Genomic DNA, 15948 nt, shown 5'->3' on the forward strand with positions numbered 1-15948 from the left:
AAATGGAGGATGGAGCTAGCCATAGCAGAGTCACTATGCAGAGGGTCCCAGTATGGAGGGACACACAGCTGCTGGAGAAATGGCCCTCACTTTCTCCCTACTCCATTAAGTTTGTGCGTGTGAATCAGAAGCAGAGATATATTAGCAAACATTCCCCTCAAAACTCAAGCCAACCATGTGCCCAAATCTAAAGGTCAAGGTGCAGGTCAAGGGAGAAGCCCTCTCCACGCCTTGAGCTGAAGGCTGAGCCTGGGCTGCAGACCTGCCCCCACTCATTCCCCTGCTCCCTTTGGCGGCACAGTAGAGGACAGGGACCACTGTCTTCTTTATCTTGGTAAAGTCAGCCCCGAACGGAAGGCCTGGCACACTAGAATGCACTCGGCAAATTGCTTATTGCCTCACAGGTAGGTGAAAGGGAAATACATGTAGGTCAGTCCTAGAAAAAGTAGAACTCCAGCCAAATTCTGCTCTTCAAACTGGCAAATTATGTGTACATACAACCATACACACAGTAACAGAACACACTGACCACAGCAACAATCCACAAAAAATGATGGCTCCTGCAAGGGTAGGGGGCGCAGTGGGGGAAGCGAGGAAGGGGAATTAATCCTGGTGAACCACCAACACCAGGCAGGTGCTGAATTTCCCAGGCAGGACTTGGGACCCTAGCAGGCAGAGGGAGGGGAGTCTTCACTCTGTGTCACAGTCCTTTGCCAAAGTGAGGGGCCATAAGCTTGTCTACTCTCCAAGGGGCTGACCCTTGCCTCACTTCCTAGGAAGAAATCATTTTCAAATTGAGATAATTCTTTGGGGACTTCTCCTCTTAGCAAAACTCTTCCCTTTATGTCACTGAAGCTTTTTCCAGATGATATGTTTTTGATACTGAAATAGCAAGGCAGAGAGTCTAACTGAGCAATGCCTCATTTATCCAGCACCATCAGGCAACGAATGAGGTATTTCTGCACAAAAAGGGCACTTTCAGAAAGCTGTCTTTTAAACTTTTTGATGGAAAGCTTTCTAAAAGTATGTCCTTTACTACCTTCACAGAACACTGAATATAAATTCAACCTTTTGGGGGATGAATCAGAGTCATTACAAAAATCAGTAATATAGAATTTCTTAGAAGTTCCTGTTTAGGACTATTTGCCTATCTAGCTAAATGCTCCCAAATTTCTGCGCTTTCATTTCCATTTCAGATTGACTTATAATGTTTCTTCTCTCTCTCAGGATATGAGCACTCCCTCTTTCCTAAGAAGTAACTTTGTCTTTGTCCCCTTTTAATGTGCTGCTTTTAAGGTGCTATGAATTAGGAGCTCAAATGACTGAGTCTATGAGGATTAGAAACTCAGCAGAAGGGACACACTTGCTGCTCTTCCCTGTCTCCCTCCCTCCATCTGGGCTTGGTACCCACCAAGGGACATCCTCCCACCCCTTGTGTCTGCCACTATTATGGGCCTTAGTAGATGATCTGTTCTGTCTTCCCTCACTTGACAAGAACCTAATTAGGAAGGACTGTGGGGACTGTGATGCGTTTTCTCTGTACCCTCAAAGCCCAGCCCAGGGCCCGGCGTGAGAAGCGTTTGCTTAGTGAGTCTGGGAATGTGACAAAACGAGGTGAGCTGGCTGTGCTCAGGGCCTGAGACCTCTTTCGGTGGAGTAAAGGTCACAGGGTTTAGAGCAGGGGCTTCGTGACAGTGTTTACACAACTCACAGGCCCTTTAAGCTTCTGAATTTAGCTTTGTTCCAGAGAGCTGAGGCTTCTAAGACACAGCCACAAACAGTATATTACATCTCATTTTCCTTTTAAAATTGCACTTTGTGATAGCAATGTTTAAATCCATTCAAAACATCAACTATGGGTCCCTAGCACCTCTGTCACCAGAAAAAGTGAAAGTTAGTGGGTACTCATCCATTTGAATGAGTCTCCACATCGGAAGGCAATTAAAGGCCTCCCAGGCATCTTACTCCCCCCTCCAGCACATCCCAAGACACCTACATGCAGGGCTCAAGATGACTGGATACAGCTCCTGCTTTCCAACCTGCAGCCTCCCTTGGAATGCTATAAAAGCTGGTCACGTTTCAGGCACTACCTCTGCATCTCTCAAAGGGGTGGATGGTGGGGAGGTGGGTGTTTTGTTCTAGTCCAGCTCCAGAATGTTTTCAAACATCAACACCCTGCCCTGAAGAAGAGCCACCCTAATCCCAGGGCCACGGTGGAATCTCAGGACACCCCAGCTCCTCCAAGGTGACCAGGAACTGCTGCTCCCTCCCAAGGAACCCAGGCTCTAGGGCAGCCCTCACCATGAAGGCAGACGAGCGAGAATGGGGACACAACACAAGCTGGTGGCAAGCTAGGCAAGCCCCACCACCCCCGCCCCCAGTGGCAGCACAAAAGATGGAGTCACAAAACACTACGGATGAGAGGCTCAGCCTGGTGCACCAGCCAAAACGCTGAGGGAGCTTCAATAGACAGAAAATAAACCGAAATGACTCGCGGGAAGCCTGGAGGCGGTCAGGAGAGGCCCTGGTGAAGCAAGTGATGGAGTCGGCACTGAGCCAGAAGCAATGGAATGGCCCCGCCTGGAGATGCAGATCAGGTCATCTTACGCTTCTCCGGGGCCGACAGCCCCGTGCTGACTTCTTCAGCACTTTGTAAAGCACGTTGATCAAAGGTTCATTATTTTTTATCTGTTCCAAACAAAAAGGCAAATACAACAAATCGTAACAGGTAAGACATCAAATGACATTTGAAGGAGCCAGAATTTGGAGAACTGGCAAGGGGAAACCTTAAGGAGGATGTGTGTTGTGCAGTTCAAATGAGTGTGTCTCAGTCTGGTTATGCGGCTTCCCAGCCGGTGGACCTTTCCAGACTTCAGTTCCCTCATCCGTAAATGGGGGATCGTAAGTGCTGCCTGATCTTCGTGCAGGCTAGTTTACGTGGGAGTGCTGATTTCAGTGCCCATGTCCTTCCTGGTTCTGCCACAGAAGGCTAGAGGGGACTGCTTCTTCCTCTGTCCTCCCCCCATCACATAGTGTAAGATACTGAACCTGTAGTTTAGAGTGGAGCCATGCATTAGTCTCAGCCCCACCCACCTTTGGTCCCTCAGACTCTCGCCTCCACACCTAAACCATTATGTCTTACCCATGATGCCAAATGCCTCCAGCTCCTTTGAGAAGGAACTGTCCCCACCCACTAAGACACTGGATCTCAACCCTGCCTCCACCACTGAGATCACCCAGGAGCTTTAAAAGACTGATGCCTGAGTCCCACTCCAAGAAAACTTGGATATAATTGGTCTGGGGTGGGGCCTAGGTACTGGGATTCTTAAAAACCCTCCTGGGTGAGTCTGATGTGCAGCCAGGAGTGGGAATCACTCCACTGAAAAATGGTTCTCACACTTGAGCATGCTTCAGAATCATCTGGAGGGCTGTGAATATACAGACTTGCTGGGCCCCACCTCCAGCAGCTCTGGGGTGGGAGCCAAGATTGCTCATTTCTAACAAAGCCCCAGGAATTGCTGACACTGTTCATCTGGGATCACACTTTGAGGACCATTGCTTTTAAACCACGTTTCTCAGCCATACCTATACATTAGAACACCTAGGGAGTGTCTTTCTTTCTTCAAGAGTAATACCTGAGTATTACCAGTTAAATCAGAGTCTCTAAGGGGTAAGACCCAAGCATCCATATTCATTGCTCTAGTTCACAACCAGCGTTAACAATCTCTCTTCAGAATAAAAGACCTCCGCTTACTGTGCACAAGAATCACCCCAGAGCTTGATTTTAAAAACACAGAATTCTGGGCATCATTTCCAGTGGTTCTAATTCAACAGAACCCTCCAGATCTGCAATTTTATATCAAGCTCCCAGATCATTCTGAGATAGATGGTGTTCCAGACCATGACTTAAGAACTCTGTTCCAGAAGCTAACTGGAAGCGGCATGGACATATATACACTACCAAACGTAAGGTAGATAGCTAGTGGGAAGCAGCCGCATAGCACAGGGAGATCAGTTCGGTGCTTTGTGACCGCCTGGAGGGGTGGGATAGGGAGGGTGGGAGGGAGACGCAAAAGGGAGGGGATATGGAAACATATGTATATGTATAAGTGATTAAATTTGTTATAAAGCAAAAATAAAAAAATAAAAAATAAATAAATAAAAAATTAAAAAAAAAAAAAAAAAAAGAAGCTAACTGGAAACAGACTGCGAACAGAGAAGCCTAGATCTCAGGCTCTGTCAGGAAAAGTCCAGAGGCCAGGCACCTGGAGCCACTGATGACGTCCCTCACTAGGGACAAGAGCCCCTTTGGGGCTGACGTCAATCTGCTCCACCTAAAAGGCACCACCTGTGTGGTTGCAGGTGCCCTCCCCGCCACCTCACTTTACCAGCTGTGCTTCCCAGATGCATAAAAACAATTCAAGCCGTAAACAACAGCGAAACTTCATACCCCCTTTTCAGACCTGGCTCTGGTGTAGGGTTCTGAAGAGCAGAGCATTAATGCCAGAAATACAACTCAGCGAATGCAACTTCAGGGCAGATGAGGTACATGGCACACGGAAGAAAGGAGGCAGGTGTGAAGTTAGTCACAGGGTTCGAATCTCAGCTTTGCAGAAGTTACCTCTCTGATACACGGGTTCCTGATTAGTAAGGTGGGGATAATAATTCTTATTTGCTCAAAGGTGCTGAGAGGATTAAGTGAGATAATGAACAACAGGTGCCCCCAAATTGCCAGGCAAGAACAGGTGCTTAATCAGCGTGAAATCCTTTCCACCCTGGCACTGCCAAGTAAAATGCCAGGAAAGTAAACATTTCCAAAGAGAACACTAACACAGAGCATCTTTTAAGAGAGCGGAGTCTGCTTTTATTTGCTCATTTGGCACCCCAGCAGGAATGCTCACTTCAGGAGACCAAGCTCCACAGCATGTGGGCAAACACCACCAACGGGTTCTGGAACCCAAGCATCAGCTGATGGAGGCGGAGGGGACATGGGCTCTGGATCCTTAAGTCTGTGGCCTTTGGGACAGGGACGCGGGGGACTCTGTGCCAACCTGGTGGGGGCAGGGAGACCATCCTTCTCCAGAGAGGCTTACCTCTCCCCACAAGGACCAAGGAGGGACCTCTCACAAGAAGCTGGTCACAGCGGGGCTGTGCTCGGCGCCATCTCCACGACCAGGCTGGGCTACACCGCCCATTCAATTGTGTCTTCCGAGGCCCTCGTCTCAGGGACCCCCACTGGGCTCGCGGCAGCTCATCTTGTCTAGCACGTCACAGGATCTCAAGAGTCAACGGGCCTGAGGGTTTTCCTGATCCAGTCGCTCATCCCACTCAGTGCTCACCTGGCCTCAGCTGCACCCCAGTGATGGGGAGGTCACTGTGACCTGTGGTGGCCCTTTTAGAGAAGTCTTTCTTCTACTCAACTAAAACCTGTCCTTATAGCTGTGATCCACTTGTCTTAATCGCCCCTCAGAGCCACGGAAGACACATGGTGCCATTTTAGAGCTTTATAGACAGTCTCTATGTCTTGCCTGCATCGCCCCTTCCTCCTTCAACCAACCACACTGTAGCTGGGCCGCCTGCTGCTGTGTTTCTTGTTCCTGTCCAGTCTGCTTTCCATCAGGGAATCCCCCACCCTTCACTCCACAGGGAGGCTCGGCTGGGATGAAGCCAACCTGAGTGTGCAAGTGGCCACCTTTCTTCCCTGGCCATGTGGAAAGTAGAACAGTTGGTGGCATGGCCTGAGCTCCTGGAACACAAGCCCTGGCTACGTGAACCAGTATATTCCCCTTGTGGCTCAGCAGGCTGATCTGGGTTTCGGATACCTGCCAACAAAAGCATCCGCCTGATACACTCCTCAGCCACAGTTCTTGCAGCCCCTCATCACCTCTCCTTTGATTCCAGCCCTTCCCTCGTCTGGATCCTGAAGTGAAACGTCCATCTGGGAACTCTACACCCCAGCTGGGTCTGAGCAGAGCAGGCCCACTGCCTCCCTGATTTGGAGGGAGGCCAAGGTGATGTCAGCCTTTCTGAATGATGACTCACACACAACACAAACCCCAGCATCTTTTCCCACCCATGTTGCTGGTAAGCCAAGTGTCTCTCACCTGCTGGTGCTGTTATAGGGGGACTGGTTCTCTAAGAGGAGCTTAGCAACTGGAGTAGCAGCTATGAGACCAGGGAAATTCTGGTATCAACACAGCTGTTTTTCAAGATAAACAGTGACAACTTCCAATCACTAGTTAATGTTTTGGTCACATACGGCTCCTAGCTGGTGAAACACCCCAAGGATGCAACCTTGTCTCTATCACAGCATAAACATTTCCTGGCAGAAGGACCCCAGTTCAGCTCCATAAAAAACTTAATACCTTTGGGTCCACAGTAGTAGAAGCAGCATTGTAAGAGCGGCTGGGAGGCAGGGTGATTAAGAGCACCAGCTTCAGAGTCAGCACTGCTCCCAAGAACTGACTCCCCCGTAACTACTTACATGGCCTTGGGAGGGTCATTTACTTCTTTGAGCCTCAGTCAGTGAAAAAAAGATAACACCACCTCCCTTATAGGGCTACTGCCGCGGGTACATAATTTAACAGAAGTAAAACATGGTGACTGACACACATTTTACCCTCTATTGCTACCCTATGCCTCAGTTTTTCTCTCTCTCTAAATCCCTTTTATTGAGCTCAAGTTCTATAATCTTTACAAAAAACAACCTGAGCTGGATCTTCTCTCCAGGACCAACTGTGAGGTCGGCTATCTCACACAAACAGGAATCAGAAGACAGCTATTTCCTGTTACTCTGGCTCAGGCACTTTATTAAGTTCCCTCGCACCATGCACCAAGCACTCTGAAGAGTGTTTTTTGGTACACCTGTGCTGCTGTGAGCCACGCCTCTCCCACAGGCCTAGGTACATCGTGGATGCTCTACAAATACTTCTGTGTCACCTGCATGGCCCCGGGCATGGTAAGGCCGGGGAACAGGGACATGGTGGTACACAGGGCAGGTGGAGGCCAGGGGCTGCTCCAGGTCAGATGGGGGAGGTGGGCATGGTGGAAGGACCTACCCAGGTTCAGAGTGCAGGAGGGAGGGCTGGGCTGCACATCTGGCCCACACCACCACGTCTGGGCACTGAGGCCTGACTACCATACTCACTCACTCATGCTCTACGTGACCTGAATACCATGTAAGCTAGAAAACGTCCTGGTTTTGAGAGAACCCTCCTTGTTTTGCTCATGTCTGAAAGCCAAGTCTGACTTTTCTTCACTGCACCTTCCTTCCTAAAGCCTAGAAAGACTCCAGAACCTGGACAATCTGCCCCCACTTTTCCAGCCACACCACCCTCACCCTGGCTCTCCCTGGCTCCCACAGTTCCCTTCCCTTTAACGTCAACCAACCTAAACCCTTGGCTCTTCAAGGCTCTGGACACACGCCACCTCCTCCAGAAGCCTTCCCAGCACTGCAGCCACAGTCATCCTCACTATCTCAGCTCTAAGCACTGGGCCAGACAAATCCTTATACGCTCATTGCAGAAAAGTCTGTGTTATTTCAGGACGCTTTCTTTCCCCGACCCAGAACATCTGGAAGTTTCTCAAGGCCAGAGAGCCTCGATTTTTCTCTTCCATCCCCCCTAGCTTCTCCAGAGCTGGATAGAGCACAAGTGCTCATTACCAGATACATTAAGTTAACTGAGGGGGGTTCCTAATCAAAGGTCTTGATCTTGCCTCAGAGTGGGGAGGCCCCTCCTCTGCTGCCTTAGGACCTAATGTTCATACCCCTGCTTCTACAAGGCTGGGTGACAATCCCCAAGTTAAAAATATCTCAAGCCAGGTACACTGGGGACCGAGGGAGGCATGCCCCCCGCCCCAGTCACCTGGGTGTCCTCCCGCAGGGCCCTCTGCCCGCCCTCTCACACCCGCAGTTAATTAAAGGTCACATTCCTTCAGTCTAAGTCATGGCTCAGGCATAAGAAGTGCTTTTCACAGTGGGAGCTTTCAGAGAGCTGTGGGAACAGAACAATAGCAGCTCTCTTCCAGGCAGAATGCCTCTCGCTTCTCTAGCAGCTTTCCCGGCTGTCTGTGCTGTGGAGGCTGATTTAGAGCCTGAACTTCATCACCTACAGGGAGGGGCCCGACGTTCATCTCCTAAACACGGATGGGAGGGATGGGAGGCTCTGGTACCCCTCAGAGCCACATGATTCCATGTGGCACTTGCTCCCCCCCGACTACAAAACCAGACAATCCACCAAACTGCTTGTGCCTGAAAACACACATCAGTGGCACCCTGTGAACCAAACCCAACCCCGCCCCACTGGAGGCTCTGAAGAAGCAACTGGTTATTATTTGGAGGAACCTTGTGGCTCTAACCAAGGACAGGAAGAAAGCAAGATCTCGTGCCCTCATTCTGTAAGCCAGAGACCTTACAGCAGAATTCACAAGAAACTGAGAAGAGCCCAGAGTCTGAGGCTACAAGAAATAAGACTCTTCTAAAAGGTACAAACTTCCAGTTATAAAATAAATAAATCATGAGGATGTAATGTACAGCAGAGTGACTATAGTTAACAAAACTGTATTGCATATTTGAATGCCGCTAAGAGAGTAGATCTTAAAAGTTCTCATCATAAGGAAAAAAAAATTCGTAACCAAGAATGGTGATGGATGTTAATTAGATTTGTGATCATTTCCCAATATATACAAATATCATTAAGTTGTACACCTGGAACTAATACAATGTTATATGTCCATTATATTCAATTTAAAAATGAAATTTCCAAAAGCCACAGCAACCAAAGAAAAAAATCAAAAATCCCCAAACAAAAAAAATCCCCCTTCTGATTCAGACAGGAGACATCTTCATTTGAAACCTAGATTTGTAAGACCTGCAAGGCCTTTTTGGCTTTGGGGCTGGTCTCCAATGAGGCTGACACTCTCAGAAAGGTAAGTGTCGCAGGAAAGCAAGACCCCTGAGGCCACTCACCTTTAGGTCCAGATACTCCAGGTCTTTCTTCAGCTGGAGGTAGGTATCGTCAGCCTTCAAATGAAGCAGAGAGAGAGAGAAAAAAGCCAGTTATGAACACCAAAGGTGTCCACAACTCAGGGCTTCACGTGTGACTCATTTACACCTGTGCAGCTTCGGGGACAAGAGACCACAGCAGACCAACACATCCAGGCCACAGAGGAAGCACAAATGTCTCGGGGCAGCTCAGAGCTCTCTCAGCATGGTGGATCTCCCAGGTCTACCATGTGGGGAAAGCCAGCTTGTTCCCCCCATTGGCTGAGGACAGTTTGATGAGGAGGACGGAGACAGCACACATCCCACCAGAGGACCAGGACAGCAGAGCAGCTGAGGCAGAGGCGAGCTCCTGAGACAGAACTAGAGAGGTCTACCTGGAAGAGGACATGCCACACTCCAAACCTTTGCACTGGGCCACTTCACATGCATGAGGGAAAATGACCCCCTGATGGGTGTGGATGGATGCCTGGAAGAGGCATGGAGATGACCTAGGTGACCCAGGGAGGTTCCCTTTTGACCTTGGGTTCTAGAACGATAAGCACCAGTAGCTGCAGAAAGTTTCCTGGAAGTTTTGGCTCCGTTTGCTGAGCGTGGGGCCAAGGTGGCTGGGTCAGGAGCTAGATAAGGAAGGTCCAGGCAGACCTGTCTACTTGTGTCATCTCTGACAGTCTGTTGAGTTCTTCAGTATAATTACCAGAAACAGTGAGAATAAGGAAAAGACTCTTTGATTTCCTAGAACTTGTGCTTCCTATGTAATGGATCACAGAAGCTAACTGTGAGGGAGAGGGGCTACGAAAGCTTAAGAAAAACAGTCCGGGCACTTTCTCAGCCAACGAAGAGGCCTCTCAGCAAGCCAAAGCAAGCCAGGGCTAGGAAGGTGGTCCAAGTTTAGAGCTCTGGTGTAAAACAAACAAAAATAAATAATGCAAAACGTTCAGGCAGTGCTTATAAGCATGAGAAGGCCTGAAGGACCACTGCCAGGGACACCAGTGGTTTGCAAGATCTTATTTCTGTCCCTAAACTGTCTCTTTACCCATCCCTACTTCCACAATCAGCCCAGTCCCGCAGTAAGAGGGACAGAGAAATGTTATTAAAAATCACCCAAATTCACAAATTAGGATTTTGCACGTGCTCCCTTATATTCATTTTTCCAAATACATTTCCTGTATCTCTCAGGTCCCACTAAAATAGGACAGGTAAGGATAGTGACAATTCTCTCAACCTCCTCATCTGTCCTCTGCCTACTTCTGTGCAGCTCGGGGGACCAGGCTCGTGTGGACCAGCATCTTCTTTAAGATGCTCGGGATGCCCAGGAGAACGACTGTCTGGCTACTCCTCGAGGAGCTTGCCTGCAACCCTTCATGCCTCGGAAACAGTTTAGAACACTGTGCCAGACAGGACCTGGAATCTGGCTCCAGCCTGCAGGCCACTAGCTGAGGGATCCTGGGGAAGCCACTTTCCCACCTGTCCTACCTAACCTCTCCCAGGCTACTGTGAAATTCACTGGGATAAGGGGTGTGAAGATGCTCTGACAGTCAGCAGGGCACTGTCCAGATGAGAGGGCACCATGCCTTCTCCCTCCAGGCTGACACACACCTCTCAGCATCCCAAGGAGTACCCAAGGTGGCAACAGGATGACAGCTAGCACAGCCCTTGGACACGACCACACAGCAGCCTTGCAGTCATTGCTCACAGGCAGAGAAGCCACAGTTCAGGTCCCTCACACTACATGCAGCCTCCACCCCAGCAACAGGGGCGTGGGCCCCATGACGGCTGCACAGTGTCTGGCAGTAGCATCCAGAAGCAAACAGGCAGGAACAAGGGAGAGAGCCAGATAGCAGGACAGACTAGAGCACGGGCACGAGGGAGCACAGGCCAGCATGTCACTCCCCTGTCCCCGGGGTGGCCCCCAGCCCTGAGAGAGCCCACCAGCGCTGACCTGGCAGGTGGGAAAGGTCAGCTCGTGCTGCAGTAACTGGCCGATGGCGAAATTTCGCACCCTGGCCAACTTGGCCTGGTGCCGCCGTAACCGGGTGAGAAGCAGTGAGAGCTCCTCCAGCTGCAGGTGTGTAGACACATCATGAGGAAATTAGCCACCGCAGGAGCACGACGCTATAATTACTCTTCACCCCGGTGCCGGCACAGCACTGATGTGACACCATTAAGTAATTATTGCATTAATTCTGTCATTAGGACAAGTAAAGGCACCGGCAGAGAAGGGGCTGCAGGAAGTAGTTTTTATCAGGAAACAGCCACCAGCTGTGCAACCTCACCCAGACTCGAGTTTTGAAGACAGTGAACTAATCAAAGCAAAGACCAGGAAGAAAGGAGAGGAGTTAACCGGAGAAAAAGGCAGGTGGCTGGAAAATGCTGCAGACTAAATGCTGCCCAAAAGAGAATAAACACCACAGTCTCCTCCACTTCCCCCCACCAGGCTCTTCCGCTGACCTCAGGAGGTCCCAATGCCAGCGGGATGGGCCTGAGCAAGTCATTCGACTTCTCTGAGCCTCAGTTTCCTCACCTCTAAAATGGGGATTGCATCTGACTGGCTCAGGGAAGAACTCTGATGAGATTAGCCCTTTGAAAGCTGGATAAGATCAGTCACCTGGAGGGGGAGAGGAGGTGCTGCTTACCGATTTTCCATGTAAACTGGGAGCACTGACAGTGTGGGTCATGTAACCCATGGAGGGCATGGAGCGTCGGTCCACATGAGAGGAGTTCTGCAGGAGGGGAGACAGGAAGTCACACCGAGAGCCGGGTGTGGAGGGGGGCGGGGGCCAGAGCCTCTGCCACTCACTACCAGGGCAGCCAAGCACAGGGCATGGCACCTCCCTCAGCCTCAGACTCTTCATCTGTCAAATTAGGATACACATCTTTCTCACCAGGTTATGACGATGACAAACTGTGAGAGCCCCTCCGGATTTAAAACGTAAGTCAGGTTATTATAAATAATTGAACTAGTTAAACACAGACATCTTTCCCTGCCTTCCAAGCTGCAAGGAAGCAGACTTCTAGTTGTGTGACCATGTGCAAGTAACTTCATCCCTTAATGCCTAGGAGTTCTCATGTGTGAAATGGGCACACGGGTATCCCCTGCTTTACAAAAGTTCGCTTTATGCCACTTTGATTTTACAAAAGACCTACCTTTAGCCCCTGTTTTTGATAACCGAAATCCAAAGGCGATTTTCACTTTCACAGAAAATGTAATTGCTTCTTCGCTTTATGCCACTTTGGCTTACTAAAGGTTTCATAGGAACACTCTACCTTCAGATAGCGGGGAAAACCTGAAATAATAGCACCTACCTCATTGGGGTGTTGTAAGAATTAAAGCCTTTAGCGCTACACCCAGCACTGAGGTACAGTACTATGGAAGTGTTACCTATCATTATCCTACATTGCTCAAGTTTGTGTTCAAACCATGTGAGGCTCCTAACGCCCTACTGCTGGGCTCCAGCAGTCTGGCAGAGCCTCGGGAGTCTCACCTTGGGGGTGTGGCCCCACGCCTTCCTGGGAGAACCGCTCAGCGAGATGTCCACACTCCTTCTCTGGTCCGGGGGCTTCACAGTGACCCGCTCTGCTGGCGTGTGTGGCCGCCGGGGTGGGAAGGCCCTCAGGGGTCCCAGGGGAGGGATGTCCGAGGGAGATGGAGGCACGGAGATGGAGCGGGGCACCTCTAGCATGCTCCTGCTTCGGCCCTGGTCGGTGAGCTCTGGGGAGCCGGCACAGATGGGCGCCGTGGGGCTGCCGTGCCGGAACTGCTGGCGCTGCTGCCACTCGTAGAGCTGCCACACGGTGCCATCCCGGTGTGCCCGGCGCTCCTCACTCGACATCTTCAGGTGGCTGGCTCGGTCCTGCGCGTACTTGTAGTCACTCGGCAGGTTGCGGGGAGGGGGTGAAGAGCCCCCTGAGGGGCGTCGGCTGCTCTTGGGAAGAGTCTGGTAGTTTTCTGGGAAGGACAGGGATTGGCTGGGACCCTGGCGAGGAAGGGTCTGGTCCAGGGGCAGGCTGAGGAGAAAGGAGAGGACAGGTAAGAGGACCAGCAAGGGGTCTGCTGGGCTTCTGGAAACACAGCTAGGCAAAGCCACAAAGCCAGGCACGTGAGGGAGCTCTGTACGAACCCCAAAGAACAATCAACGCAGACACCCAGGACTTCAGTCACTTCTTCCCTTTGCAGAGGATTCCTAAACCACTTTATCCATCAACCTTGGAGTGTCAAACCCCCTACCAGGACGACTTGGCTGCCCCACTCCAAGTGCAGCATGATTAAACCTGCCTCTCTCTCTCTTGCCATCAGTCAGCTTTTCCATCAGGCGTGCACATCTCTAGGAGATGTCTCACGGTCACCAAGACGTTCCCCAGCACCAAGTCCTGGAGGTTCTTAAAGGAAGTGGCTGGCATCAGTTCTTTTCTTTCTCTATTACTTTTTTTTTTTTTTTGCGGTACATGGGCCTCTCACTGTTGTGGCCTCTCCTGTTGCGGAGCACAGGCTCCGGACGCGCAGGCTCAGCGGCCATAGCTCACAGGCCCAGCTGCTCCACGGCATGTGGGATCTTCCCAGACTGGGGCACGAACCCGTGTCCCCTGTATCAGCAAGCGGACTCTCAATCACTGCGCCACCAGGGAAGCCCTATTACTTTAATCCAGATCCTGATTAACTACCTCCACCCAGACAACTCTGAGACCTTCCTAACTAGTTTCCATGCTGTACAGAGCCAACTGCTTGGATCTAATCACTCCTGTGCTCCAAAACCATCAATGGCTCCCTAATGCTTATGAAATAAAATTTAACCCCCTTCTCCTGATACTCACAGCTCTCCAGCACCTGACCTCAACCCACCTTCCCTTCCTGCTGTTTTCTCACTGCTCCACGTACCCGGGCCAGGATCAAATTGGGGCAAGTTGGCCGTCAAGGGTCCAACATTTAAGGAGGCACCCCCCTCTCAGGTGCACCCTTGCACTTGCTGGAGCCTGAGTGTGAGGGCCTCACCCTAATATTGCCTGGCCTCCTACACACTTGGACAACTTTCTGCAGTAGAAAAAGCAGAGGAAGTCTGACCTAGGGCTGAATCCACTGGCTGTGTGACCTTAGGCAGCTTACCTGACTGCTCTGAGCCTCAGCTTCCTTACCTATAACATGAGGACAGAACTACCTGCCTCCTAAGGCTGCCTTGAAAAATAAATGAGACAGGAAGAGAACACAGGCTCCTTGCCTGATACACAGGCGGTACCTTCACCAGTGGGTGCTCCCTTCCCACTTCTCTCTCCTTATTCTCATAATACTGTTCCTCCTTCCCCTACCTGTATGGGCTCACCTTGCCCTATCACCAAATCTCACTCATTCTCCAGGACACTGTCCCATGCCTCTTCCACAGAGGCCTTCTGCAATGCCACAGCCCTCAGGGTTCCTGCCCTGCTCTGACCTAGTTACTGTACAGTCCGTAACTTTTCCAAGGTCCTGTATTGATGTAACCTTCTCCTACTTGTAAGCTGTCTCTTCCCCAGCCAAGCTGTAAATCCTTGCGGGGCAGCAACTCTGTCTTACATTCTGCGGTGATGTCCGCGGTCTGAGAAAGTGCTGACACATAACCAGCCCTTCAACAAATACTCCGGCACACAAAAGCTGGATGGGATGGTGAAAACTACTACCGACCAGCCATCTTATTTTCTGAAAGAAAAATTCAGCAAGGGCCAACTACAGTTTTATTAAGTTTTAAAAGTCTAACCTGAGAGGCAGCAGGATGTAAAACGGACAGGTTCTGGAGTCAGGCCTGGGCTGGAATCCTGACTCTGCCTTTACCTATCAATTTTATCTAACAAATCTTTATACAGCGGCACTCACCAGACCTTGTTCTAAGCTCCAAGTGTAGTCCAGCAGCATCAGCAACACCTGGGAGCTTGTCAGAAATGCAGGTTATCAGGCCCCACCTGAAATCAGGAACCCTGGGGGTGGGGCCCAGCCACCTGTGGTTTAACAAGCCCTCCAGGTGGTTGATGTTTGAGAAGTACTGTTCTAATTGTTTTTAAACTCATTGTATCACTCTCCTTACGGTAAAATGGGGCTACTAAGAACCATTTAATAGATTGTTGTGAGGGCTAAAAGTAGTTGTCATTCAAAAAATGGTGGCTTTCTTCTCCCTTTTTATCGTTATCTTTACAATTACGGGAGGTAATTTTAAGATCTCTTCAGCTTGCCCACCAGGTGGCAGGGTTTGCTATGGATTTCCCAGAGTCAGAGGGGAATGTGTCTCTGAGGAAGGGCAGTGCCTGAACCCTCAAACAGCAGTGGTGGCAATGGCAGAAACCAGGCTGGGGGCTTCCCCAGGGGAGTTCATGACTTTACTAACCATGGCTCACTCTGCCTGAAGCAAAATGCAAACGATGCAAAGCACGTCCCAGCCATGCTCGCTCTATACACCCCTTCAGTCTGGCTCTGCAGCCCACTCCCCATGCCTGCCTGTGGTGTTCAGATGGTCAGAGCCCACCGCCGCCAGGGCAGTGCCCCAAAGCCCTCAGCTTATCCTCTAGCCTGTGCCCTCTGCTTATGCACTGCTGGCCATCCCCCCAGGGCTGGCCATTTGGGGGTGACCCCAAAGACCCCAGGGCAATGGTGAGTCCTGGTGCCAGAGGCCAAACCACAGTAACCAACGGATGGTGGAGGGAGGGACACAGGAGGTAGGGTTGTAAGATGAGGTAAAGGTAACCCAGGAGCAGGCAGGAACGCACAGAGCAGCTCTGTCCTAAAAGCAGATCCATTTGCTGGCCCCCAACCCCAGCTTTATCCAAAAGAAGCCTCAAGGTCTCCTGCCCTCAAATCCCGCTCTGTGCCACTGGGGGTTCCCTTTCCAAAAGGCACCTATATATGCTGATATAGCCCCTATAAAATGGTCATATCGAAACGTGAAATCAAGTTTTATAACCAATTACTTATGCAGCAGGCAGTCCTC

General features: G+C 50.5%; 1 protein-coding gene across 9 annotated transcripts in view; it reads right to left on the bottom strand.

The window, feature by feature from the left end:
- PLEKHA7 (pleckstrin homology domain containing A7) overlaps positions 1 to 15948 on the bottom strand; it is a 214642-nt gene that overhangs the window by 27016 nt on the left and 171678 nt on the right. For all 9 annotated transcript variants that reach the window (XM_082628641.1, XM_082628642.1, XM_082628640.1 and 6 more), the window contains 3 exons: positions 12487 to 13009; positions 11638 to 11724; positions 8969 to 9022 (listed from right to left, as the gene is read on the bottom strand). In XM_082628641.1, coding sequence (XP_082484767.1) covers positions 8969 to 9022; positions 11638 to 11724; positions 12487 to 13009 — 664 coding nt within the window. The remainder of the gene's footprint in view (positions 1 to 8968; positions 9023 to 11637; positions 11725 to 12486; positions 13010 to 15948) is intronic.

This window comes from Mesoplodon mirus (genome assembly GCF_964341445.2).
Source record: "Mesoplodon mirus genome assembly, chromosome: 7".
NCBI classification, from domain to species: Eukaryota; Metazoa; Chordata; class Mammalia; order Artiodactyla; family Ziphiidae; genus Mesoplodon; species Mesoplodon mirus.